At 36.7% G+C, this 27,406-nt stretch overlaps 1 protein-coding gene across 1 annotated transcript in view; it reads left to right on the top strand.

Moving 5' to 3' along the window:
* RFX3 (regulatory factor X3) overlaps window positions 1–27,406 on the top strand; it is a 134,282-nt gene that overhangs the window by 79,979 nt on the left and 26,897 nt on the right. The window contains exons 3-5 of the mRNA XM_068422365.1: window positions 5,246–5,343; window positions 16,139–16,397; window positions 27,299–27,373. Coding sequence (XP_068278466.1) covers window positions 5,246–5,343; window positions 16,139–16,397; window positions 27,299–27,373 — 432 coding nt within the window. The remainder of the gene's footprint in view (window positions 1–5,245; window positions 5,344–16,138; window positions 16,398–27,298; window positions 27,374–27,406) is intronic.

Below are 27,406 nucleotides of genomic sequence, written 5' to 3' on the forward strand. Positions count from 1 at the left end.
CATTTCTTCGTATTCACCATACACGATGGCCATCACATTCATAAAGCATTGTATCATTAACTGGAGATGCAGACTTCTACTAATCAAAATTGCTCTTAATGCAAAATCATGTTTAGCATATGAAAAACATAATCATGAACTGACATTAGCCATTATATAAATATGAATGTGCTTAGAATATTAAAGCATGTGCTATTTATATTTTGCTTGCCAAAAGTAATCCAGACTAATGAAGGTACAAAAATTATTGTTTTATCTCTGAGAACAGAAAACGATGCATATCCAAGTTGTTTGCGTAGGCACTGTGGATAATTATATGTTCTTTTTAAAATGGAGTTTAAAATCCTTCTATGTTTTTCCCTATTGCTCTGTTCTTTGCTTAGTAGTATTTTGAACATAAGTGCTTCTTACTGGAAATCAAAATTCTCTCTTAAATTTTGTTTTCATGTGTCAGTGTAATTTCTGCATTTCAGTATGCTTTCATGCACTTTATTTTTGTTGACAAACTCTCATAGATACAATATCACTTACTCCCTCATTTGTTCCTCTGAGGTAGTATAATTAAGAATGTAATTTATTTTCTATTTTTTCCCCCCCTTCAACAAGTAATTATAATTACACACGTGTATTGAAATAAGTTTTCCTTCGCCTTTTTTTCTGGAACATTTCAGCTGCTTACTTCTAATCCTGTTCCAGTTATTTATTTCAGGCTAGAATCACTGAAGCAAGAATGAAAGATATTCTGTCTGACCCTAGTTAACTAATTATTTCCTCTACAAGTTAGTTAATTTTCTCTTTTCCAGCCAGACAATAACAACAATTACCGTGACTAGCTCACCAGTCCACCCCAGAACATACAATTTTTGAACTTGCGTACTGTCACCTTTTAATAAATATTTCACTGTGTTTTCTATTTTCAGCCCAAATTATTTAATTCTTGGAGTATTTTTTTAGTACAAGAAGGCCATTTAGGATTTTTGTTGAATATCCTCTCTATGGTCTCCAATTTCTGCTCTGTCCCAAAAGCTAAAGAACATAGCTGATACAATTCCTTTACAGCTTAATAAAAGGTGCAAGGAAAATAATAAAACAGAAGAGAAAAATGAAATTCTTTTTTTTTTTACAATTTCACACAAAAATGTTAATATTTTTTGGTGGTGTTTTGTTACCTTATAACCAGCTTCTTCTCAAATAATTTTGTGCTCGTAGAGAATAGATATATGCATTTTATTTCTTCCTGTCATTGAAGGTTAAAAGGAAAATCCAGAGACACTAGATTTAATTCTCATGCAAACATTTTTCCCAAAATGAACTAAATAGGAAATAAAAATATTACTGGAGATATCATATAACAAAGATTTTCAGCATGGAAGAATTTTCATATACAAGGCCATCCTAGAGGCCACTTACTTATTGCTTGACAGGAAAATATTTGCCTCTAACTTTCTCTACTTTAAGGTTGTTATGTACATTGCAATACAATGTAGTGACTAAAGCTTCCTTTGGCACCATAATCAATTTAACCATAGCAGTACTGAGCTGCAGAGAAGCTAAAGCAAAGAAACTTTTTTAATAAACTGCTATTTTTATTACTGGTTCAGGAAAAAAGTAACCTAATTCCAGTGGCCCTTTTGTATTGAACTTAATTGTTAAAATTTAAAGGAAAAACATTTTGATCTACAAAAGTAGGTAAGATGTTTTAATAGCACTGTAGTGTATCCATTCTTAAATGTTGATTTAAAAAATAAGTTACTTTGTTTGCGTAAACAGTGATGACATTTCTCGTAGTACTGCATATTAGGCTAATAAAGAATTTATGTAAAAGTTAGTGAAAATTTGAAATTTATGAAAATTTTAATTTTAACATTTTTTAATATTTTTGTTTCTGGTAAATTAATTTTTTGTTGTTGTTGTTCCAAATCAGAAAATAAGCACAATTTGGAATTTTTCAGTTTCCTGTCCAATAGACACTGAGCTTTGATACACTCTATACCACTTTGTCCCTGCACTACCCTCTCAGTTGTATGGTAAACTTCTTGTACTGTGCTGAATGTGTTGTTTTTGAAATGGTAGCAGGTTGTATCCAAGCATAATGGGAGAATACAATACCTTTTATAGAATGGGAACATGACCTGCATTTACTGATAGGAATTTTTTAATGTTGTGTTTGTATGTACTGTTGAGTTCCATTTTATCAGTATACAGGTTGCAGGGAGAAAATCACATTTCCTTTATTAATAGAAAAATAGTGTGGGGTTTTTTAATAGGGAGTAAGCCATATCCAGTGTGTCTGAATAGGGAACGAAGTGAATTTTGGGAGAGGTTGGACATGAACATGGAATTCTTACTGACAACAGCATCATTTCCACAGTGCTTCCCCAGCTGTACTACTGGGACAGAAAATGGACCACATCCATTACATGGCAGGTGACAAATTACTGGTTTTAAGAAGAAAGCCTGCATTCAAGACATTTTCTCACTGAATAGTTAAGTAGATCAGTTTGGTGCTCTGTAATAGACTGATCAACAATGACTCTCCTTCTCCCATTGATTAAAGGTTGTAGAACTTGAGTCATCCAAGAGGAAGAAATACGTTTAGAGTTAAACTTAAAAGCTATTATAATATGTTGCATACATGTTTCACAGTAAAGCACATAAACATTTTAACCAGTTATTGCATGAGTAGATGGTTTTGTCACAGATTGGCAAATTTGAATATTGAGAGGTACTAATTAATAGCAAGCTTATAGGCATAAGTTTCTTATACTGGATTTGGATCAAGCCCATTAATTGAAATTATTATTTGAATTAATTTAAGTTATGAATTCAAAGGTGATGGAAGTAGAAGTAGTTTAATTCTTTGAGAAGATATTTGCACAATACAGCTATTTATGTTTTTTATTTCAAAAATTTGTTCTAAAGCCTAGTAGCATGCATAATTTGGATCAGAGTTTTTTGTGTTGACTTTTAGAACTGAATCTTTCTGTTAAATAACTAAATATTATTAAGAGAGGAAATGTACACAGCTGTACTTTACTTAATAATTAGAAAACATCTTTAAAGTATATTTTTTGAAGTGGAGAAATTGTATTTCAGGTCTCTTTGTCAATTTATGTAATGATTTATGTGGGAAATAAGAAAACTTTGGATTTTAACAGGTATTTTAAAAATCATGTTGTGTCTCATTGCTGTTAATGGACAGAAACATCTGATTTTCTATCATGCTAGTATTAGCTGCATTCAAACCTTGGGTGTTATGGTTTTTTTGGAATTCAGGTTTTAATGTAAACCTAAGGGAAGATTTCTGTGAAAATCTAGATTTTTCTTTTGCAGTTTGAGTCAATGCTATAAAAGACTAGGAAAAATGTGCTTCTTTACAGAACTCTTTAAAGTACAGCAGAGCTGCAGGTATTAAACTAGGGTGTTCTCAAAGAGTTCTTGGACATGATCCGTCAGTTGCACAAAACCCAAATTCATCTGGAATTATGGTGTTTGCAATCCTTAAGTGTCAGCGAAATCGGGAATAAAACCTCTTAACACCAATGTAGCATTAAGAAGCAGGCACATCTTTATTGCAGCACTGGGCAGCACGGGGGGTAGCCCCTCCAAAGCCGTGCGCTCCCCCCTCGATAATTCACCTCATATTTATATAGTAAAATATTACATATTCATCACGTATCCAAGGACGCCTATACATATTCATAACTTTCCCCGAAAAGGTGGTCTTTATTATAATGAGTTCCAGGAAATCATTTCTATAGTCTCCACCTATAACTCCTCCCGATTGAGCACGCGCAGTTTCTTCTGGTGGTTGTGGGCCGGGGTCTCCGCGATGAAGGCCATATGTCTTCCTCGCTGTGCACTTTTTACCTTTCCTTCTTGCGCAGGCGTGATAGTACCTTGGCTCTCAATCAAGTCTCAAGATCAGTTCTAGTTGGTCTCTAACATGTCGCAACTTGTTCATCCAGTAACTCCATTGTATTCAACTAGTGTTCATGACGGTCTCTAACAAGAAGTACAGCAACTTATCTAGTGGGGTTTCTATGGTTACCTACTTCAAACCTAACAGTGCCTATGGTTACCTGTTTCAAACTTAACAGTCCTATAACTAGCTTTACAAACTCTAATACAGAACATAAACTTATTGTGATTAAATTGAATTTCTTTTAATTTCAAATATTTGTAACATTAGGACGAACGGGATCAGGCAGAAGTTGCCTCATAACAAAATATCTGAGAAAAAAAACAGCCACTTAGAAGTAGTTTGTGTTAAATCTGTTTACTGAATATGTGCATTGTTGCTTTCTTGATTCAGTTCCTTGGGTAAAATTGTGCCAGTCTGTGAAGTCTCTAAGTCCTTTCGCATCTTTTAGATTCTGGACTGCTCTTGAACCAAAATATGACTTCACTAAATGATGGCAGGTGTAAAATATTGGATTCTTAATGTTTACTGTGGCAGAAGACAAAAAGTTAAGACTGGAGAGGAAATTTGCATACGATGGAGCTTCCCTATGTAGTATATGAATCAAAGGAATTGATTTGTGACTGTGTGTGCTTTTACAAAACAGGCATGCCATCTCAGCAATATACGTGAAGATAACCAATGCCTTACTGCCTTTTGTTGTTTAGCTCATTGATGTAAAACCAGGTTTGTCAGAGATTGTTATAGCTGATGATATTCTAGGAAAGGGGTTACTCAGATTAGGAGTTTTGATCCATCATTGTACATTGTTTCAAAGCATTATTGGGAAAAAAGTTTGTGTCACTGTAGTTTAACTCCAGTTAAACAAGAGCTAAACCATCTTAATGTGAACCTTTATTTCTAAATTTAACTGCAACACATTTGAGCTGTGATTTTAAGGCTTGTAGTATTCAGGACTGAAATGGAATAATAAAAGGCATACATGTGGCTAAATGATACTTTCTTTTGTAGTAAATGTAATCCTTCAGCTTGGTGTAAAGCATAGTTACACTTCATTTCATCCTTATTATGCTTTCTAGCGAGGTCTGTCTTCGGCACTAAAGGTATGTATGCTCCAGGAGCAAGCATCTTCAGTGTTAGGGCTCCATTTACCAGACGTACAGCACAAATGTGTAAGAACAGTAACTTTATTTGGTATTGGTGTGACTTACCTTTAGTAATTATGAGAATAGAGACAGCCCATATTGTTTAGAAGCCATTAGGTACACTGAAGTATCGGTCCTTCTTTACAATATCCCAAATTTCTGGTGTTCTTGTTTTCAGGTACAGCAAGTGCAGACTGTGCAACAGGTACAGCATGTCTACCCAGCCCAGGTTCAGTATGTGGAGGGAAGTGACACAGTCTACACTAATGGAGCTATGTAAGTTGGCAGATGATCTGAATTTGAATGTTTATTAAAATGTGAAGTTAAATTATTTTTGGTTAGATTCTACCAACTAGTGTATTTTAAGTAGGAAAGAAAAATTATTCGATCAAAACTCTTTTATTGTCAAAATAGTTTTTTGGATGAAAAGCTGAATTCACACTGTTTGTTTTTATTAATGCAGAATATTTGTGTAAATAGAATTCTTGTGATCGTTTTAGTTGGACTTACATGAAGTTACATATACAGCATAGTGTTGTTTGAAAAAGCACCTTTCAGTTTATGAGTAAGTTCTGTGCTCAGGACAGAAGGCAGGGCCTTCTGTCTTCCTGGCTGCAATCCTAGTGGCAAATGCATACAAAGGTGCAGCAGCTGTAGTTATTATTTAAAGAAAGTAGTAATGTAATTTCATTCCTCTGTTTAATAAAATGAGTATTTTTTTCCAAAGGAATGAGGAGAGGCAGAGGAAGGAGAGTAACATTGTCTCCTTTTGCTGCTTCTTTAGCCTTTTTTTCTGCACATTATTGTGCATTTCCTGCTTCCCTGAACATGCTTTTCCATCATCAAGTTCCTTTCTCCGATACACAAGTTTAGAAATATAGAAAGAATAATCTAGGTTTGATGGGACATATGGCAGTTACATAGTCTAATCCCTGACTTGGAGCAGCACTAGCTTTGAAGCTGGCTCTAACATCAAAGTAGAATTGTGTTGCTTGGGAAGGAGCTTCTCTACCTCTTTTTTAAATTTACCTACCTTTTGCCATTTTTGCTGTGTTACTGGTTTTAGGAAGAAATACAATTTAGAAAGCTTCCTTATTGTCTGCAGGTACTTATTTGTTGATGGTAATCCAAAAGTGATTCAGAAGAGCAATATTATTTGGATCAGAGACTTCTGATGTTAACACTGGCAGCATTCTTTGGTCATCTCTAATAGCACATTTCGCTTAATTCAGTTTTCACATACTGTCTTTTATGTTTTCTTCTACTTGTAAATCCTAAAGACGGTATCTTAAATATGCATTAGAATTCCCTATTCTACTGGTTTTGGCTGGGATAGTGTTACCTTTCTTCACAGTACCTAGTATGGGGCTGTGTTTTGGACTTGTGCTGCGAACAGTGTTGATAACACAGGGATGTTTTTGTTATTGCTGAGCAGTGCTTACACAGAGTCAAGGCCTTTTCTGCTTCTCACACCTCCCCACCAGCGAGAAGGCTGGGGGTGCACAAGAAGCTGGGAGGGGACACAGCTGGGACAGCTGACCCCAACTGACCAAAGGGATATCCCAGACCATATGACATCATGCTCAGCATATAAACCTGGGGGAAGAAGAAGGAAGGGGGGAAACGTTCGAAGTGATGGTGTTTGTCTTCCCAAGTAACTGTTACACGTGATGGAGCCCTGCTTTCCTGGAGATGGCTGAACATCTGCCTGCCACTGGGAAGGAGTGAATGAATGCATTGTTTTGCTTTGCTGGCATGCGCAGCTTTACCTATTAAACTGTCTTTATCTCAACCCACGAGTTTTCTCACTTTTACCCTTCTGATTCTTCCTCCGCCAATCCTGCCAGGGCGGGGAGTGAGCAAGCAGCTGTGTGGGGCTTAGTTGCTGGCTGGAGTTAAACCACAACAGTCCTTTTTGGCCCCCAACATAGGACTATGGTTCCTGGCTGTGGTGTAAAGCATATTTTTTCTCATCTTGTCCTCTTCAGACCGGCCCAAGGGCTATGTAATGAGCTATCTCCTATGGGGCTGATGTGCCAGACCATCGAACCTACACAGACCAGTAAACCCATTTGTCTGTTTTCTCCACGTGGCCAGAGGCAGGGCCCCTTTATTCCTGTTCGGAGTATTCATTACTTGATTTTTGTAACTGCAAAGGCCAAAACTGGTCTTTAACATGTACAGCAAAAAAAAAGGGAGCATGGCAAATATTAGGGCTGTGTTTCCACCCCTGGGGCAGTTGATTGTAGGCATACTGGATGCCACTCCAAGTAAAAGCAAAATGTGGCCTGCGTTCTGCTGCCAAAGGGATGGAGAAGAATGTGTTAGGGATATCAATTGTAGCATACCACTTGGCTGCCTTCTAGCATGTCCTGTACAGCAGCACTCAGTGGCAGCATGACTTCATTGTGACCACGATAGTCCACTGTTAGCCTCCAAAAGAAGTCATTCTTAAATAGGCTATTATTCAAGTTTCTCTTTTCATTTATAACGTGTAAGTTCTTATGTGAGCTGTTGGTACATGCACTTTCAGCAGTGTATGAGATGTGTACTACATGACTGCTTACAGTCCTTGGAAAAAACAGAACCAGATGTTACTGACTGCTTAGTGCTAATCTTCAGGTTTCCATGATTTTATTGTGTTTCTATATCTGAATCCCTTTGTCAGGGATAAAAGCCTTCCTTAACACAGTAAGAAGGCTCTCCTTAGCAGGTGAGCCTAATCCAGATTGTCTTTCCCTCCTGTAGAAGAAGAATTTACCCATGTTGTTGTGAACAACATTGTGAACAGCCAGTTTGTTGTTCAATACCTTTAGGAACACTTACCTTTCTAAAGATTATGGTTTCATTCATGGAGAATGGGACCAGCCTGTGTTTCTACTCAGAATTTTTAAAGTCTATATATTGTGAAACACATTTTCCTGTATACTTTTACACTCCAGATTAAGAATGGAAGAATGTAATTTATGTAAATTAAAGTTATTGAATATATGTATTACATGTTACAATGCTGTTTATTTGATAGGTGAAGGAGAACAGGGCTCTAGGTTGCAGATGGCTAGCTTCCATCAGAGATTAAGGAATTGTTTCTCTATTTGCTATTTTTATCATTACCTAAGTTCTATGGTTTAAAAAAATATATATTTGTTTCTCCTCTTCTTGTTTTGCCACTAGATTAGCTTGTTCAAAGTCATATCAATGTGAGGGTGACATTTTAGAATTTTTGGAAGTGAACAAAAAGCTTACCATATCCCTAAAAAAAGCTGGCATAGACTGTATTGCATTCTGCTGTGACAGAAAACACAGAGACCAGCCTTTCTTGTGCTAAAATATTTAGACAAGTGTTCAGATTGCAGTTCATCTTTTTCTATTCTTCACACTGAAATCTGTGAAAGATGAGCCTTGTGGATCCTGACAGATTCACAGGTGTGTTACAGACAGTTTGTCCAGTTACTCCCACTCCAGAAATGGTCTGTTTCACTTTCAGAAAATAGGATTAGGTTTGTAAATGATGCAATTGTGTAGAGTGATCACTGGTTTGTCTTCTGGGTTATTGTCCTATGATTATATGTTTGATTTCTTTTATGACCATGCTAAATCAAATTCTAAATTCTAACTCAAAATCAGATATAGGATGCTTCCATAATCTGTCAGGTGACAGTACTGCTCTAGCAATGGAATAAGAAGTCTTCAGCCCATAGTTAGGATGAAGGCATTAATTCAGTGTACAGGCATCTCTGGAATAAAGGTTATTGCATGTCTGGCAGAAGAATTATTCTTTTCAAAATAAAGCACTTGCAAACTAGCATTGATTTAAGTCCATCTATGATAGCAACAAATGCTGCAGTAAGAATATATATGAGGGACGACCTACATGATTCTTTTAATTCTAAAGGAAAGAAGTTTGTCAAGTTTCACAGTCTTTGTCAAGTATAACTGTTGTTTTCTTATAGTACAATTCTTCCCACGCATTTTATATTATGATTTGCCTACCCTTAAAAGTTATTTGGTTTTATTATAATTGGAGGCATAATGATAATACAGGGGGTATAACCTACAACTTGTCACGTACATAGTATAATATGAGAATATTTGAATTACGTTATCTACATTTGTGTCTGGTTAATAACGATTTTGCTTGTCAAGCATGTCACTCTATCCTGAAACGAAAATGCATTCTTGTTGCAATGACACGTACAGGCTTACCTGGCATTTTAGAATAGATAAAGAATATTATGGCTGCACCTATATTAAGAAGTCAAGTGAGTCCCCTATACTAAACGTGAACTTTCTTCTTATATAAATTGTAATGTGTTAATCAAATGTAGCCATTTAGCTGATAATTCTGGTGTGGCAAAGAGCGTTTTAATTGCTGGAATTGTCCAAGAGTTGCCATTGCTGTTACATCCAAACTACATTCTTTACCAATTTGTTGTACTACAATTTGCATAGTTTGTGTGAGCACAATGCACCTTGTATGCAAAACCAAGAATTTACTGTTACTCTAATTGAAATCTTAACTGTCAAATCAAAGAATTATTATCAATACAGTGAAATTTGTTATCTTCCTAGTACTTCCTAGTATCCATCCCTTTTCCTCTGGCATTATGCTTACCCTTTTACTACCCCTCTGCATACTAAGGTCAATGGCTTCCATCTGAGAAAGAGTTACAGCAGGTTACCACCATCACAGGTGTTGTGCCTGGAGAAGTATGATGGATGGTGCGGCTCTCTACTCACACTGGGTCCACTTGCAGCTATTTTTAGTATGTTTTCTAGCACAGTCTACACCTTATTCATTCTTCATTGGTTTCAATTTCCATATTACATCTGAATTTACTATATATGGTGTGTTTTACATTTGCTGGATACTTCTTGAATACTGTCATCCCACGCTCATGATCCTCTTTGTTACATTTTTAATCTGGGGTCATGGATTGTTTATTCTACACAGAATAGCTATTTGATATTGCTGTCTGTTAGTTAGGGCAATGCATCAGCATTTTAACAATAGATTTTGTACCACACAATCGTAGAAAGCTAAGCTAAAATGGAAACAGATTAAATAGTATTTGCCTGATTGTTCGACACTTACTGTTACAGCTAAGCTAGAACAAAGCTCTAGGCTAGCCCAGGCAAGTCTAGACAAAGGAAGCCTGACAAGCCGAAGACTTGAGGTCTTGCAGATTTAGTACAAACTAAATCTGAAGGACATCAACTACCCTGATATTTGCTGGAAAGCCTACTCAGCCAGCCATCCTCAGTCCAGGAGATTTCTCCAGTGCATTGATGATAACTTTCTGAAGCAAATGGTGGATGAGCCAATTAGGAGAGGAGAGTTGCTGGATCTTATCTTCACTAACAAGGAGAGTCTGGTTGAAGCGGTGAAGGTTGAGGGCAGCCTTGGTTGTAGTGACCATGAGATGGTGGAGTTCAGGATCTCATGTGGCAGGAACAGAATAGCTAGCAGAATCACAACCCTGGACTTCAGTAGGGCCAACTTTGGCCTTTTCAAGCAATTGCTAGGGGAAATCCCATGGGACAGGGTACTAGAAGGTAAGGGGGCCCAAGATAGTTGGTTAGCATTCAAGGACTGCTTCTTCCGAGCTCAAGATTAGAGCATCCCAACAGGTAGGAAGTCAAGAAAGGGTACCAGGAGACCTGCATGGTTAAACAGGGAACTGCTGGGCAAACTCAAGTAGAAGAAGAGAGTGTACAGATCATGGAAGGAGGGGCTGGCCACTTGGGAGGAAGTCTGTTGTCAGAGGATGTAGGGAAGCAACTAGGAAAGCTAAGGCCTCCTTGGAATTAAACCTTGCAAGAGAGGTCAAGGACAACAGAAAGGGCTTCTTCAAATACATTGCAGGTAAAACCAACACTAGAGGCAATGTAGGCCCACTGATGAATGAGGTGGGGGCCCTGGAGACAGAGGATAAAAAGAAGGTGGAGTTACTGAATGCCTTCTTTGCCTCTGTCTATACTGCTGGAGGCTGTCCTGAGGAGCCCCGCACCCCTGAGGCCCCAGAGGAAGTAAGGATAGAGGAGGAGTTTGTCTTGGTTGATGAGGTCTGGGTCAGGGACCAATTAAGCAATATGGACGTCCATAAATCCATGGGCCCTGATGGGATGCATCTGCGGGTGCTGAGGGAGCTGGCGGAAGTCATTGCTAGGCCACTCTCCGTCATCTTTGCTAAGTCGTAGGGAACAGGAGAGGTGCCTGAGGACTGGAGGAAAGCAAATGTCACTCCAGTCTTCAAAAAGGGCAAGAAGGAGGACCTGGGTAACTATGGACCAGTCAGCCTCACCTCCATCCCTGGAAAGGTAATGGAACAACTTGTCCTTGGTGCTGTCTCTAGGCACATCAAGGATAGGAGGATCATTAGGGGCACTCAACATGGCTTCACCAAGGGGAAGTCATGCTTAGCCAACTTGATAGCCTTTTATGAGGATATAACCCAGTGGATAGATGATGGTAAAGCAGTGGATGTGGTCTATCTTGATTTCAGTAAAGCTTTTGACACGGTCTCCCACAGCATCCTCGCAGCTAAACTGAGAAAGTGTGGTCTGGATGATCAGGTAATGAGGTGGATTGTGAACTGGCTGAAGGAAAGAAGCCAGCGAGTGGTGGTCAATGGGACAGAGTCTAGTTGGAGGCCTGTATCTAGTGGAGTCCCTCAAGGGTCGGTACTGGGACCAGTTCTATTCAATATATTCATTAATGACTTGGATGAGGGAATAGAGTGCACTGTCAGCAAGTTCGCTGATGACACAAAACTGGGAGGAGTGGCTGACACACCGGAAGGCTGCGCAGCCATTCAGAGAGACCTGGACAGGCTGGAGAGTTGGGCGGGGAGAAATTTAATGAAATATAACAAGGGCAAGTGTAGAGTCCTGCATCTGGGCAAGAACAACCCCATGTATGAGTATAAGTTGGGGGCAGACCTGTTGGAGAGCAGCGTAGGGGAAAGGGACCTGGGAGTCCTAGTGGACAGCAGGATGACCATGAGCCAGCAATGTGCCCTTGTGTCCAAGAAGGCCAATGGCATCCTGGGGTGTATTAGAAGGGGTGTGGTTAGCAGGTCAAGAGAGGTTCTCCTCCCCCTCTACTCTGCCCTGGTGAGGCCGCATGTGGAATATTGTGTCCAGTTCTGGGCCCCTCAGTTCAAGAAGGACAGGGAACTGCTAGAGAGAGTCCAGCGCAGAGCCACGAAGATGATGAAGGGAGTGGAACATCTCCCTTCTGAGGAGAGGCTGAGGGAGCTGGGTCTCTTTAGCCTGGAGAAGAGGGGTGACCTCATTCATGTTTATAAATATGTAAAGGGCAAGTGTCATGAGGATGGAGCCATGTGTTTAAGAAAAGACTGGACATGGCACTTAGTGCCATAGTCTACTTGACATGGTGGTGTCAGGGCAATGGTTGGACCCGATGAACCCAGAGGTCTCTTCCAACCTGATTGATTCTGTGATTCTTCTCAGTGACATCCATTGACAGGACAAGGGGCAAAGGGTGCAAGCTGGAACACAGGAGGTTCCGCATAAATATGAGGAAAAACTTCTTTACGGTGAGGGTGACCGAACACTGGAACAGGCTGCCCCGAGAGGTTGTGGAGTCTCCTTCTCTGGAGACATTCAAAACCCGCCTGGATGCGTTCCTCTGTGATATGATGTTGGTAATCCTGCTCTGGCAGGGGGATTGGACTAGATGATCTTTCGAGGTCCCTTCCAATCCCTAATGTTCTGTGATTCTGTGAAACCCTGTGACATGTTCCTAACAGAGGAAATACCATATTTCTTGGACTATAGGTCTGCAGTACTTCATCAGAATTTTTAGAGGTCTGTAGCTAAGTTTCTTATATCTCTCTAATTTACAGGTCCTGAGAATAGAATTTACAAGATTTCTCCTCTGTTTTCTTTTACTTCGTTCCCTGGTTTACAGGGTTTTCCTGTAGTTGTGCATTGTGTGTGCTTTTATTACTGTATTTCTGTGTGGAAAAAGTTCTTGGATTGAGTGTTGAAGATCTCAATTCTTTTTTATTGATAATGAATGCCCGTCAGTAACATATTTACTTTAATTTTTGAATGTGACAAATAAGAATTTCTTTATATGGAATAATGCAATACTTAGGTAAATTTTATAAAGCTTTTTCTGGCTGATATATTTTAAGTTGTCCATATAGAGAAAATGTATATGCATAAAGCAGGTCAACTATTCACTATTACAGAGGAAATTGCTTAGTTTGAATTTTTGTTCTCTGGTTATAGATGCATTAATTGCCATTCCGTAGTGTAGGTTTTGATCTTTGGTTTTAGCAGTTTCTTTTGATAAAGTGGGATTGGGGAAAGGAAACGATGACTTATTGTCTTATCAGTTTTTCCATCTCTGTCTTTAGATCAATTGAGGAGGCTTTTGTGGAAGAAGGTTATTGCTTCATTGGGATTTGATCTGTTATTGAAAAGCCCTGAATCAATATTCTGATTACAGGAGCAGACTTCTTTGTGAGGAGGCAGGAGGTTGTATGATACAGGGTGATACAGATGATTTAGCCCTCTCCATTATCATTCGACTTCTGTGTCATGTTCTGTTGTGTCCGTGTTAGGGTATATGGCACATCCCCTTCTTCCCATTGCTTCAGAGGCTGCAGCAGTGCATTGGCTGTGATATGGCCTTCTCTCAGTGTTCAATGAAGGATTCGTTTCTTTCTAGCTTCTTTAAAGCTCACTATCAGCTTTAGGGCCACAGGATTATACTAAAATCTTAAAGGAGTTTGAGGGTATTGTTCTGGTGTGAAAGACTTTCTTCTACCATATTGCAATACCATAGCATTATCATGAGCATTAGGTACTCTGCATATAAGTAACAGTGTATCTTGAAATATTTATTTTAATCTAGTGTTTATCATATTTATATCCCAGGAAATAATACCTTAGTTAATTAAGTACCATAAAAGGCTAACTTCCATTACAGAAATGATAGTGAAAATATACTTACATGCCTGCCTGCTAAGCTACGTAGGTAATCTGTACAAAAACCCACAAGAGTAATTCTGGAGTTATTACTTGATGAGTAAGGCAATAATTATCATATTACTCGTTTATTTGAATTAGAATTACAGAAAAATTAAAAAATTGACACTGAATGGTTTGCTTGTTTGAATTAAGATGCTGTTCTTGTACAGCCACTGTGAAGGGGTGCTGGTATTTCAAGTTACAGTATAAAAGGTAGACATCTTCAAGTAAAAAAATAGATATATATGCATTTTACCCAAGACTTGAATTTTCCAAGTCGGTGCCTACAGGTAGTGATAAGAATTCAGTAGTTAATTACTTATTTTGCAAGACACAGAAGTTACTGGAATATCATTTCAAATTAAAACCTATTTAAAACAAACACAAACTGCACTTGACTTAAGTTGTCTGGACTTCTAACCTGATTTGAGAATTTTTATTTAAAGACACTGCATTTCTCAGTTCCTGGAAAAGGAAATATATCTGTTAGGTTTTTTTTACTCAAACACAAAGTGATTAAAAAAATCTTTTAACAAGGCAGACGTTTCTAAGACATGAATAAAACCAGCATAAGTCTGTAGGTGATGTTTCCTAGACAAATATAAATATGGGAAAGGTAAGTCTGTCCTATCAGCTACTTGCTCAAAGAAAATTTGAGGCCATGATCAGCCTATGTAAGTTACTGAGACATAATGGGATGGCAGGAACATTGATTTATAGTAGTCAATAGATCAGATGCTTGACATTTACATAGATAGGTGCAGCTGGGAATAAATGGTTTCCCATGTGTGCATGTGCACACTGAAAACTAAGAGAGGACAGCAACAAGGTTTACTCTCTCTGTGCCATTGTTTTTATTTGTCTCCTTTCTTTGAAAAGACAAAACTGTCTCTAAAAGTTAAGCTCAGTAACATATTAGTGTCTGTAATATAGCGCAAGACATTACACTTAATTTGCATGGTAATACTGGGGCTTACTGAACTTAGAAAATAGTTATTTTCTGTTTTCATGTGCCAAAAAATGTAGTTTTATTAACAACTTTATGCCACAAGTCCATGTGTTTTATTTCTAGCATTATATTTTGCAAATCACTATAAAATGTGTGTAAATACTAAAGCATAATAGGTGATGTCTTAAACTATTGTACCTTGAATCCTAGTCCAATTAATGCTGGTCTCCTTAATTTCCAGTGTGGGATCTCAACATTGGATGCATGTTCTGGGCTTGCTTAATCTAAATTGAATTAACTCAGTTTCTGACTTTCTGTGACTTGCTTTAAGGGTAAACATCATCTAGTTTGCACAGCCTTCTGTAAGCTAGGATTCTGCAGCCTAACTGCTTGGATTTCCAACTTATTAGTAACTCTGATGAACTTTCTAATGCTACGTTCTAGTAAACGCTGAATTTCACAGTGTTTCGATAGGAGGAACTATTAGATTCTGTTGACTACCTTGTATCTCAAGCCACAGAATATCACCAAGGTGTTCTCATAAAGAGCCAGAAGACTTTAGTTACACTGAGGTTAGTCCCTAGATGATCTTTACGTGCAGCTGTTGAAGAAAAGAGCTAGGAGTGCTTTTACATAACAGGATTCTTGAACATTGGACTCTCTTGGCTGACATTTATATAAATTGTTTGCAATTTTGCAACATGCACAGTATGCAAAATGTATAACATCTGACTAAAATTCAAAATTTTATTGTCAAATTGAAAACAAGTTAAAACAGATGGAGCTATATAAATTGCTTTGCAATATATTAATAATTGGATGAGCTTATTCTGCCTGTCTCCTCAGTTTTTGTCACACTTCCCTTCTCCTCTTCAGGTAAGACTGACAAATTTTTCTGTAAGATTTGGTGGATACTTGGTTTAACATTGTCACTGAGTTAGTTATTTAGTGCTTTGACTTGATTAAATGTTATTCTCTGAGGAGTCAGGGATTGTTTGCCAATCTTATTTAATTTGGTTAGAGCTATTGTACTTACATTTCTCGAATTATAACATTTCCCTCAGCTAAATGAAGAATACAAGTAATTTCTTTTCCTTTTGTTTTCTTTTCTTGAAGCCGGTCAACAACTTATCCTTACACAGAAACCCAGATGTACAGCCAAAACACTGGGGGAAATTATTTTGATACTCAAGGAAGTTCTGCACAGGTGACAACAGTGGTCTCATCTCATAGCATGGTGGGCACTGGAGGGATTCAGATGGGTGTCACAGGAGGACAACTCATTAGCAGCTCAGGAGGGACGTATCTGATTGGCAATTCAATGGAAAATTCTGGTCATTCAGTGACTCATACAACACGGGCCTCCCCAGCAACAGTAAGTATTTCAGACTGATGCAAAATCTTTGAGACTAGTTTCTTAGTCATTCAGATGTTCTTGCAGACAGACACGGATTTTGTGACAGAATGTATAGCAGTATTATGTTGTCAGAATAGTACTTGTAAAATAAGTAATAAATATATATAAAGTAAGATAGAATAGTAAGAATACCGTGAAAACTTGAACATGAAGGCAGACCTTTCCCTTGTCAGCTTGCAAATATTTACATTTCATAGGTTAAATTTTTGCACTCAAGTAATATCAGTGAATGCTTTGGGAATGCTCACATAATAGTTTGTCTAAGCTGAATATTTGTTAGGTTGGGAATGAAAACAGCCTCCTTTAACATTTTGTATTTTTTCTGAAAACAAGAAAACCACGATGTTGTTGAGTATAACTGTGTCACATGTAAATGTTAAATAATGTACAGATACCTACCTATCTGTAACTTCCCTGCATTTATTTGGTTTCTTTGCTCAATATTAGTGTAGGTTTGGTAGCTTATTTCAAAATATTTCCAATTGTTCAGAATACTGAGATACTAGGTTTTAACACTTTGTTCTTACTTACCTATTGTATGTCTCCAAAGTCTGTTCCAGATTAAAAGCTTGTTGTGGAAGTGTCTTACAATGCTATGGGAAGATGCATTCTGTTACAACTGTGATAGATAATATTGTGGACACTTAAACATAAACACAGAGGTTTCCCTTAAGAGTTTACTCAATCAGCCCATACTTCAATTAGGAAAAAGGGTTTATAGCTAGTCTAGCATTGCTGCATAGTCCTAATGAATACTTTTACCTAATTCTTCTGCGTATTCTGGTCTGGATGTGGAGATCTGGAAGTAATGGGGAAGAGAATTGTGAAACATAGAGTAGGAAGAGTTGAAAAATATAGTAAAGGGGATAAAGCATCATTAATAATACATATTCAGCAGTACTCAAAAGGGCAGTGAAATTAGGGGGACTTTATTTTTAGGAACCAATGTAATGAGTAAAAATTAATACTTTATTTGGAATTATGATGAATGTTTACAATAGCATTGGATAATTTAGATGATCTGATAAAATCTCTTATTCTGATTCTTACGGTGGTTGGTATGCATAAATACAAAATTTTTGTACAATGTAAAAAATTATTATTTAATCCAAAAACTGTGTAGTATTATTTTCTGAGAAAAAAAATTGTAGAGAGTCATAAATATCAGTAACATAGTGGGAGCTTTCAGCTAGCAACAGAGAATTTTATATTTGAGTTACAAAAGAAAAAAGAGTGTAGATTAACATTTGCCTATATTTTACATGACTAATAGAAAAACAGTGTTTCTGAAAAAAGCAGAATTCGTATTTCAGATTCGTTTAATTAAAATACTTAAATGGCAATGATATTCCTGTGTTTTCTTAGTTGTTATAAATTGTTCTACAGTTGAATACAAATATTGGCTCTTTTAGATGTCATGCTAGTTTTTTCCCTAATCAAATAAGAACAAATGCATTTTTGTGTTTAGTGTGTCGTGTAAGTTTTGTTTTATTCACTAACAACAGAATTAAGTTGCGTAACTGAATGTGGAATCAAGTGAGCGTTAAATGCATCCAGTAAACACAAATGAAGAGTAGTTACACTTACTTTGAAGTTGGATATCCTAGAATTATTTGAATGATACAAAACACCATGCTATATTTTGCAAATTAAAAACTGATTTGATTTTTTTTTCCAAAATTAGAAGTAAAATTTGCCACATTTAACAAAATCTAAGGTTCATACGTTCAGCAACATCTTTCTCTTGCTTCATGTGTCAATAAAACAGCCTGGTTTTGTTGCTCCAAGTAACTCTGATACTGCTGCATCAACTTGCCTTTAAGAATAGAAAAAAATAATGCTAATTAAATTACAATTATTAAATTGCATTTTTAACATTAAAATATTTTCCTCTTTTTTAAGGTGCTGTTTATTTTGTATAGTATAGACATTAAAATATATTAGAAGTACATTTCTTGCTAAGGAAGTGAGACACAACATGATTTTAGATTTTGTAATTTTAGGCTGTTGGTTGTATGGTTCAGCTGAAATATTCAAGAGTCAATTGAAACACAAAAGGTTCAGCTTAAACTGTAATTTTAAAGCACCAAGTCTGTTTTAATTTTACAAGAGGGCATAATTAAACTGTGCAAAATAGAGCAATGTAATATTTCATTTGCACCTTAGATAGGTAGAGCTTGTGTCACTTGTGATCCTCATTTGATCTTTACCATCATAACTTTTTTCATTCCTGTATAGAGAATGTATTGAAATCATCAAAATAACATGTATTTTATAGCTGGTTTGCTAGTATACTCAGAAAATATTTCCAAATTTTGAATTAGTTTGGAGAATTTTCATAAGGAGTCAAAGGATATAGAAATGAATAAGAATTTGCTTACCAACACATAGTCACAGAATCACAGAATGTTAGGGATTGGAAGGGACCTCGAAAGATCATCTAGTCCAATCTCCCTGCCGGAGCAGGACGAGCTCTCTTTACTTTTGCCATAGAGGTACTAGTTCTGTTTACTCTTTTCAACTGATAACTTCATTTATTTTGTTGTTATTCACTCTCACTTGATCAGATCATTACCATCTGTAACAAGCAAATTAATAGTATTATTCATGTTATCTATTTCTGATGCACCTAGCTTAAGTTAAAAGAAAGAAACAAACAAAAGTTTCATGTTAAAAGTCAAACGTATAAAATTAATCCATTTTATTAACTGTGTATTAGATAAATGAAACTTAAAAATCTAATTTACTTTTCACCAGGTATGCTATTTACTTTATGCAGAATTCAATAAAAGAGACTCAGAGGCTTTTTACTTTAAGTCTATCTTCACTTTATTGTCTTTATGGTTTAATGTAATTCTGAGTTCTGCTTTGGGTTTAATAAAGGGCTAATATTTTGTTTGTAATATTTTAATTAATTTTAATTTCTGTCATTCATACAAGAAAGCTGTCCTGCTTAGGCTGTAGCAGGCAATAGCAGTGGTTTTATAGCCAAAATACTAAGAATTGTGCACTATCGAAACTATTACAGCATATATACAGTAGTAGTTTATGTTAGTATGCATGAAGAACCTTTGCTAGCATTTTCTTTACTCATTTCATTTCCACTGATTTCATTACTTCTTCTAATTTTATCCTTTGCTGGCCTACTAAACTACTTCTCTACCTACTAAAAAGGATTTTTTTCACTAAAACAGAAGGGCATTCAGATTATAAGACCTTCTATATAAGATATTGGGTAGATAAACAGCTTTCCAAAATGACCATTTTCATGTGAATATACGTGGATTGGTAAAGAATAAATAGTGATTTCATTGAACAAGAAGTGATTTACCCTAGCTGGATATCTATTTGAAGTGAATTTGCATGTTGAAATCTGTTTGAAAGAGCCATCTGTTTGGTTTATTGGCAGCTATCACTAAAGAAGGGGCAGCTATATTTAAGAGACTAACTAGAAAATTGGATTGCCATGTTAATAATGAAATCTAAATCACCTTCCAGGTTTTTTTCCTATATGTAAATGTCTAAGGACAGTTCTTGTGAAAAAATAGGATGATCTAATCATATTTCATAATATCACAAGGTTAAAAAATTCATACAGTTTCTAGTAATAAATGTGTTGTTATGCTTGACAGCCAGTGAGAGGCTCCTATCAGTCTTGTTTTCTAACAAGCTTTACGACTGACCTGCAGTTACAGTTGTCATTCATCAGTCATCACCCACCATAAGAGATCTCCACTCATGCTATTGCAGAAATTTATCCCATTTCAGTGAAAATCTAAATGTGCATGAAAATAAAAGCAAAATTAATATGGATATAATGCATCACCACAAATTATTATTTCTGGTAGGAAGCACAGTGTGCAAAATTTGCTCTTAACTTTAAAGGAAGGATGGTACCTACCCAAAATATGCCATAATTAATGGAGGCAGAACAACAAGAAGAACAAGTAAGAAGGCCAAGTATAAATATCATATCCTGATAATATAATTTTAGTGGAAGTATTATAATTATTTTAAGAACAAGAAGTAACAAATGTTTAAATGGTCCATTAAAGGTGGAGGAGTTTCCATTTTGAAAATAGTTTGAGATGAGATTATATTCATAAATCTTTTTCTTGGTAGAGGAACTTCTTCCTCCTCCATTCTTCAAATTCTCTGGTAATTTTTATTTTGCTGGATCCATCTTAGCATAAACCAAACCATTTCTGATCAAATCAAAGATGCACAGATTTTTATGTTACACATGATTATTAGATCATTTGGTCTGACCTCTTATACTGGCAAGACATTTACTTAATGACTTCTTCAACTGAGTACAGTGACATCTTTTGTGAAAAAATGCACCCATTTCCAGATACAAGAAGGCAGATAATAATTTTTTCTTCTTTTAAATGAGTCATAAGAATGGTAGTCACTACTGCTGCTAAAAAACCATTTATGTGGTACAAATTAACTGGAGGGGTGTGAAGTTTAGAGGATTTGTGGATCTTGTGCCTTTATAAACATCTGCTTCCAAGACTTTTCCTCCTGCTTTAGTTTCTCCTTCAGAGCTGTGGAGCATCATGGCTTCTCCCTCTCTCTTCCAGAGGTTTCAGTCTGGCAATGTGCCAAAATAACATGTGTCTCTGCCCCCCTAAAATCGAGATGTACTGTTGTTGGAAGCTCAGTTTATTCCAATGTAGTATTCCAATTACTGATTAAAAATATTGTAAGAAACACAATGGCGTTTTTTTATCATAAGATATTAAAAATAGGTATCTTTGAATCTGTGAGAAGAATTTCTGTTAATTCCTTTTATTTGAAAACGCCTAAGCCACTGATATTCTCATAACAGTCTGATTATCAGTGGCATGGAGGTATCACCTTTCTGAAGGACTAGATTTTTTTTGTTTCTGATTAAATACAATTTGTTCTAAAATGGCCACTCTACCTCTCTCTAAGGTTGTCTGGCTGTAAATGTTTTCAATTCTGATTTTCTGGTATGAGTAATTCTGATGTGTTGCCAGTGTTAGGTGGAATGTTATGTTCTAGAAGTCCTTATAATCAGCTTGACAAGGGATTTTTTTTTTTTTTTTGTTTTCCTTTAAGTGTTTGTACCAAATATGGGGAAAACGACTACAAAGAAAAAAGGGTTAGAATCTGTTTGAAGATGTATATAATGGGATGAGGTATACAAATAACTGGATGATCCATGGGAGAGACGGTGAATTGGTCAGTTTGACCATATGTTTGAGAACTGCCAGTAAGGAAGATAAACATGGGCAGCAATGTTTCATTTGCAAATTTGGGAAGGAGAAAGTAATCTGACCTAAACTCCAAACGTTTTTTATTTTTCCAGCCTGTGGATGTTAGATGTGCTTTTTACCTGCTATGTTGACTCCATATATTCTTTTGTAATCACTAGAGAACGTATTACAATCATTAGTCAGTTTATGCATGTGTTATGTACATGCAGACTACTGGAAGTGTGCATTTGCCACTATTTGTTATGTATATTCAACTTGGATGTTATATTTACAAATTAATCAATTTTAAGGGGAAAAAAAGCTTTTTTTCTAAGTTTTTAAGGTTTAGCAGCATTCATTTCGGGTCAGCATATGTAAAATACCTCACATTTTACAACTTTTTGTGTTCTTCTCTTTCTGCCTATTTACATTTCTTTCATTCCAACACATTTTAAAAAGTATCTTTCTTTTTATCTTCATAGAACTGTTTCATTCTCTTGAGCAAAATTTCATAGAACCTATTTACAGGTGCTGCTAAAGCTTTGTCTATGGTGAGGAATGCAAATCTTTTAAATTTAGTTCTTCCAGCTATAAAGGCTAGACCTGAGTTCTCTCAGGTCATTTTCATTTTCAAGCTTTTCTTTGCTGGACAAGCTTGGCTGCCTAACATGACCCTCTGGCATAAGTTTCAGAAAACAGTACGACATACATGAATAATCTGTCCTGAAACAGAATTGAAAGCTACTGTAAATAATGCATATTTGTGGCATCCTAAAAGAGTAGAAGTGTCACTTTTTCAAAAGCCCTGAGTCCATTTATCCTGTAGCTTCAGGTTAGTTCATGATGTGTGTTCACATATAGGTAGGCACAATTGTCACAAGTACCCAGGACTTAGCTAGCTGTACCAAATTAATCTTTTTTGTACGCATATGATGAATTAGTAATTCCTTCATAATGGAGCATGTGATGAATTTCACTTCCTTTAAAGTCTAAAAGGGCAAACCTTTGGAAGTGGATAAAAGGCATTGTGAATGGGAGGTGCCTGTGGAGGCAGAGACAGGAGCTATCTTTTTTGAACATGATGCAAGTGTATTGAATTTTAAGGTACACCTAAAGTTTCCTGCTTTGCTGCTGGTGGAGAGTGGTTTGCAGATGCAAACAGATAAAGAAAATAAATTGTAGGATGTCCAGATTAATCACAAAACCTCAGGGCTTAAACTTCTGTGGGTTGTTTTCTTTATGTCCTGACCTCCTCAGAACAACTTACTATAAATGCTTCATGTTAATTAGTTAAATAGTTGAATCATGAAAAAGTACTATTTATTTCTGCTTCCTAGGAGGAAGGCAGTTGTTTTCAAAGTGGGTTTGGGATAGGTATTTGCTATGCCTTTGTTATACACATCTGAGACTATTATGCGTATTTTGTTATCTAGTAACATGTTAATGAACACTAAGACATAAACTAGCAAGAACAGTTAATAACTTCCAAATCAGATTCCATTCCAGATCATATAAAGACTGAACACTGTAGGATTCTGGATGCATATACTGAGATCAAACTGTTGAATTTTTTAACCCTGAGGAAATAACCCTCAATCATTAACAACTGTGTCACAGTATAAAGCAGTATTTTATTTGGTAAATAAAGTAAATTGAAGAAGTCTGCAATCATAGTTTTCATAGCTGTCATGCTCTAATTTAGTGTCCACCCGTGTTTATTTTACTATACAAACTGATTATCATTCCTACCAGTAATGTAACATTTAACAGGCTTTAATTGGGAGTTGCAGTGGGAGTGATAGCGTACATTTCAGTTACCAGTTAGAATGTTTTAGTAAATACTGTTAAGAGAAGAAAAGGAGAAAGGTATGACTGGTCACATATTCAAATAAATGAATGTGTAATTCTTGTTGTAATTTAGCATTTCAGATGTATATGTAGTTAGTTGTGCCTGGAATGTCTCACTACTTATTGCTAAAAATGCAAGGGTATCAGTCTTCATCTGTATTTATGCAGAATATAATTTTAAACATTCAAACTATTTTCATATTCTTTCCACAAAATATCATAATGAAACCCACTGCATTACATGTGTAATTAATCTGTGCATGTGCTTAAATGCTGTTTTGAATAGAGATGAAGTTATGTTCAGTTTTTCTAGAACCTAAATAAAAGTCCCTGGCCAAAACTTAGAACTTTAAAGCTTGAAGGAATAGATCCTTCACATAAAAAACTTTTTACTTAGGTAGCTGTTACTCCCTGTATACACAGTACTCTGTGTCACATATATCATCTTGAAAACCCAAAAGCTTGTAATAAGAGAATAGAATAAAATAGAATATTTCAGTTGGAAAGGACCAAGGGACCTACAGCGATCATCTAGCCCAACTGCGTGACCACTTCAGGGCTGACCAAAAAGCATGTTACTAAGGGCATTGTCCAAATGCCTCTTAAACACTGACAGGCTTGGGGCATTGACCACCTCTCTAGGAAGCCTGTTCCAGGGTTTGACCACCCTCTCTGTAAAGAAATGTTTCCTCATGTCCAGTCTGTAAACCTCCCCTGGCGCAGTTTTGAACCATTCCCATGTGTCCTGTCACTGGATCCCAGAGAGAAGACATCAGCACCTCCCTCTCCACCTCCGCTCCTCAGGAAGCAGTAGAGAGCAATGAGGTTGCCCCTCAGCCTCATTGTCTCCAAACTAGACAAGCCCAAAGTCCCCAGCTGCTCCTCACAGGACATGCCTTCCAGCCCTTTCACCAGCTTTGTTTCCCTCCTCTAGACACATTCAAGGACCTGAACATCTTTCTTAAACTGTGAGGCCCAGAACTGCACGCAGTACTCTCGGTGAGGCCACACCAATGCTGAATACAGCTGGATAATCCCCTCTCTTGACCGGCTGGTTCTTCTGTGTTGATACACCCCAGGAAGCCGTTTGCCCCCTTGGCTGCCAGGGCACATTGCTGACTCCTATTGAGCCTCCTGTCAACCAGCACCCCCAGATCCCTTTCTGCAGGGCTGCACTTCAGCCACTCCTCTCCCAATTTATACATGTGCCTGGTGTTACTCTGTCCCAGGTGCAGAATCTGGCATTTCGACTTGTCACTTTTCATGCCACTGATGGTTGCCCAATGCTCCAATCTATCCAAATCCCCATGTAAGGCTTCTCATCCCTCAAGAGAGTCAACAGCACCTCCCAGTTTGGTATCATTAGCAAACTTGCTAATGGTGCATTAAACTCCTGCATCCAGATCAGTGATAAAAATTTTGAACGGAACTGGCCCTAGAGTTGAGCCCTGAACAACACCAATAGAGGAAGTAGCTAGAAATTTTCCGAAAGGGCAAGATGAATGATTTGTGTCTAGAAAATCTGTCTTCAAATTAAACATATTTTATGCTCAAAAATAGTTAAGAAGTGGTTGTATAGCCTACATAGGAAGAAGGTTTCTGTCATTAAAGAGATATGTATCTGTCAGATAAAGCTGAAAGTTCGTTTTATCAAAATTTAGACTAGAAATAATGAACAAAATAATTAGTAGAGAGAACAATTTCTCTTGAGAAGCTTGCCCTAGTAGACTACGATGAATACTCATTTTAAATATAGATCACATATTTTTCTGAGCTTGGTGAAGTAATTAACATATTTTAGTGGTGACTGACAATGCTTGGCTTATGTTATGCAGTAAAAGTGAACACAGATTCATTGTCTTTAATGGCCATACTGGTGAAATCTACTTCTAAAAGAAACTCCACATCAAAAATTCCCCAAATTACAAAAAAGAAACAGTTTCTTTGTTTGGCTCATTGCATAGCACCAAAAGGCATGGAAGCAATATGACAGCGAGGAATGAGTGTCATCTATAACACCACTTCTCTTTTTAAGTGCAATTACTCCTACTTTTTAACAGGTTGCTTCTCTGAACAAACAAGGCCACGAGTTGCAGCAACAAAATGAGAGTAGTGCATAGTGGGAATGAGCAGCAGGAGGTGTAATTTCAGTGCTATAGTACTGCTGTGGACTATGCATTGTGGAACAACTAACCTAAGATGCAGAATTAGGATTTAAATGTGTGTAGGGTCTTCATGGTTTGGTTGTAGTATTATGTTAAGAAGGGAAATTCTATGGCTACAGTATATAGTAAGTTGACTTTACTATGATGATGTTTTAAGCTTGTAGTTTTTATCATGCAGCATGCTTTTAAAATTTGATCTTTCCTGTGTGATTGAAAACTTTGATCTCATAGTATTTTCCACTGAAGGAAGAAGAAATCAGAATATTAAAAAAAAAAATTATTGCCATGTAAGAGTATGTTTTCTTACATAGTAATTGCATAGTATTAATAATGTACTTTTTATAAAAAAGCTTGCATAGCTAATATTAAATAGTTGTAAGAGAAACAAGACTTGATTCCTCACAATTATTACAATAAAATACTTGTCAGTTGCCCTGTAAAAAAGGGAGAAACTAATTTTATATGTACAGTAAATTCAAATATCAGCTGTGGTATTTTAAAGTTTCTGCTATACAGAGAGTGAATTCAGCCAATATTAAGAAATTATGCCACTAAAATTATGGATAGTACTGTGATATTTGAAGTAGGATAGAGAAGGCTCATTTAAAAATGCATACACAGAGAATGATAAGTGTTTTTAAAAGTATAATAGGTGGTTTCCATTGCTTTCATTTTGGCCATTTAATGTAGCTAATTAATTGTATGCCTTTTCTTACTGTGCATCACGTTGTCTCTGTCATTTTCATTGGTTTTTTTGCTCTTCTAGCTCCCCAGTTAAATTACAGTTAGGTTCTAATTTTTTTCTTTAATGCTGTTGTTATGGAACTGATCAAAATATCCATTGATATTAAAAAAGAAAAGAATGGGAATGTATGTGAGAGTATTTGTATGTTTGCATTTGAAGAAATACTACTTTGTATTTTAGTAGTGATGTGTTTTCCTTTCCTTTTAAAAGGCAAAATTATTGTGAACAAATCTGCTTTTCCAAGGGCTGGATCCTGCAGTCTGTAGAACACCTGACTTCCCATTTACTTTGACAGCTGGGTATATTCAAAAGGTGCTGTCGGCAGTAAGGGTGATATCCTGTCCCAGTGAAGCTAATGGTGGAAAACCTGTGAAATTATTTGGGTGTGGGATTTGATTCTGTGATTCCAGAGAGCTAAAGTTTTGTTTCTAATTCAAGTCTTATTGCAAGCTGTGCACGTCTCTTTCTGATATAGTTGGAGGGACAACATATGGAGGCCTTTCTTAAAATTCTCTTTAGGGATTTGTTTATTTTTTTATTTTATTAATGACATTTTTGTTCAATCTGGGTTATTTTTGTTTCAGTGCAGCTCACCAGTAAATCTACTCATTTAATTTCCTGAGCAGGTTGGAAGGTAAAATGGACTTTGAGGCTGCAATCCTGCAGTATATATGCAAGCAAAATGCCTTTCTGACCTCATTGGGGAGGTTTGTGTTCACTGGGACCCTGGAATGAGGCCTTTTAGTAGAACATATGCCCTAGCCAGGAATAAAGCAGGCATTTCTATTGATCTGTAAGCAATCTGTCAAGACTTCTCTGATCAGGCTTTTTTACTATCTCGTCTTGAGTCCTTTTTTTAATGACATCTATTATCAGATTGAAATGGCGATTGAGACACTGCAAAAGTCTGATGGTCTGTCCACTCACAGAAGCTCTCTCCTCAACAGTCATGTAAGTTGTCTCTTCTTCACATACACTCCCTTT

Source organism: Nyctibius grandis, chromosome Z (assembly GCF_013368605.1).
Source record: "Nyctibius grandis isolate bNycGra1 chromosome Z, bNycGra1.pri, whole genome shotgun sequence".
Classification (NCBI taxonomy): domain Eukaryota; kingdom Metazoa; phylum Chordata; class Aves; order Nyctibiiformes; family Nyctibiidae; genus Nyctibius; species Nyctibius grandis.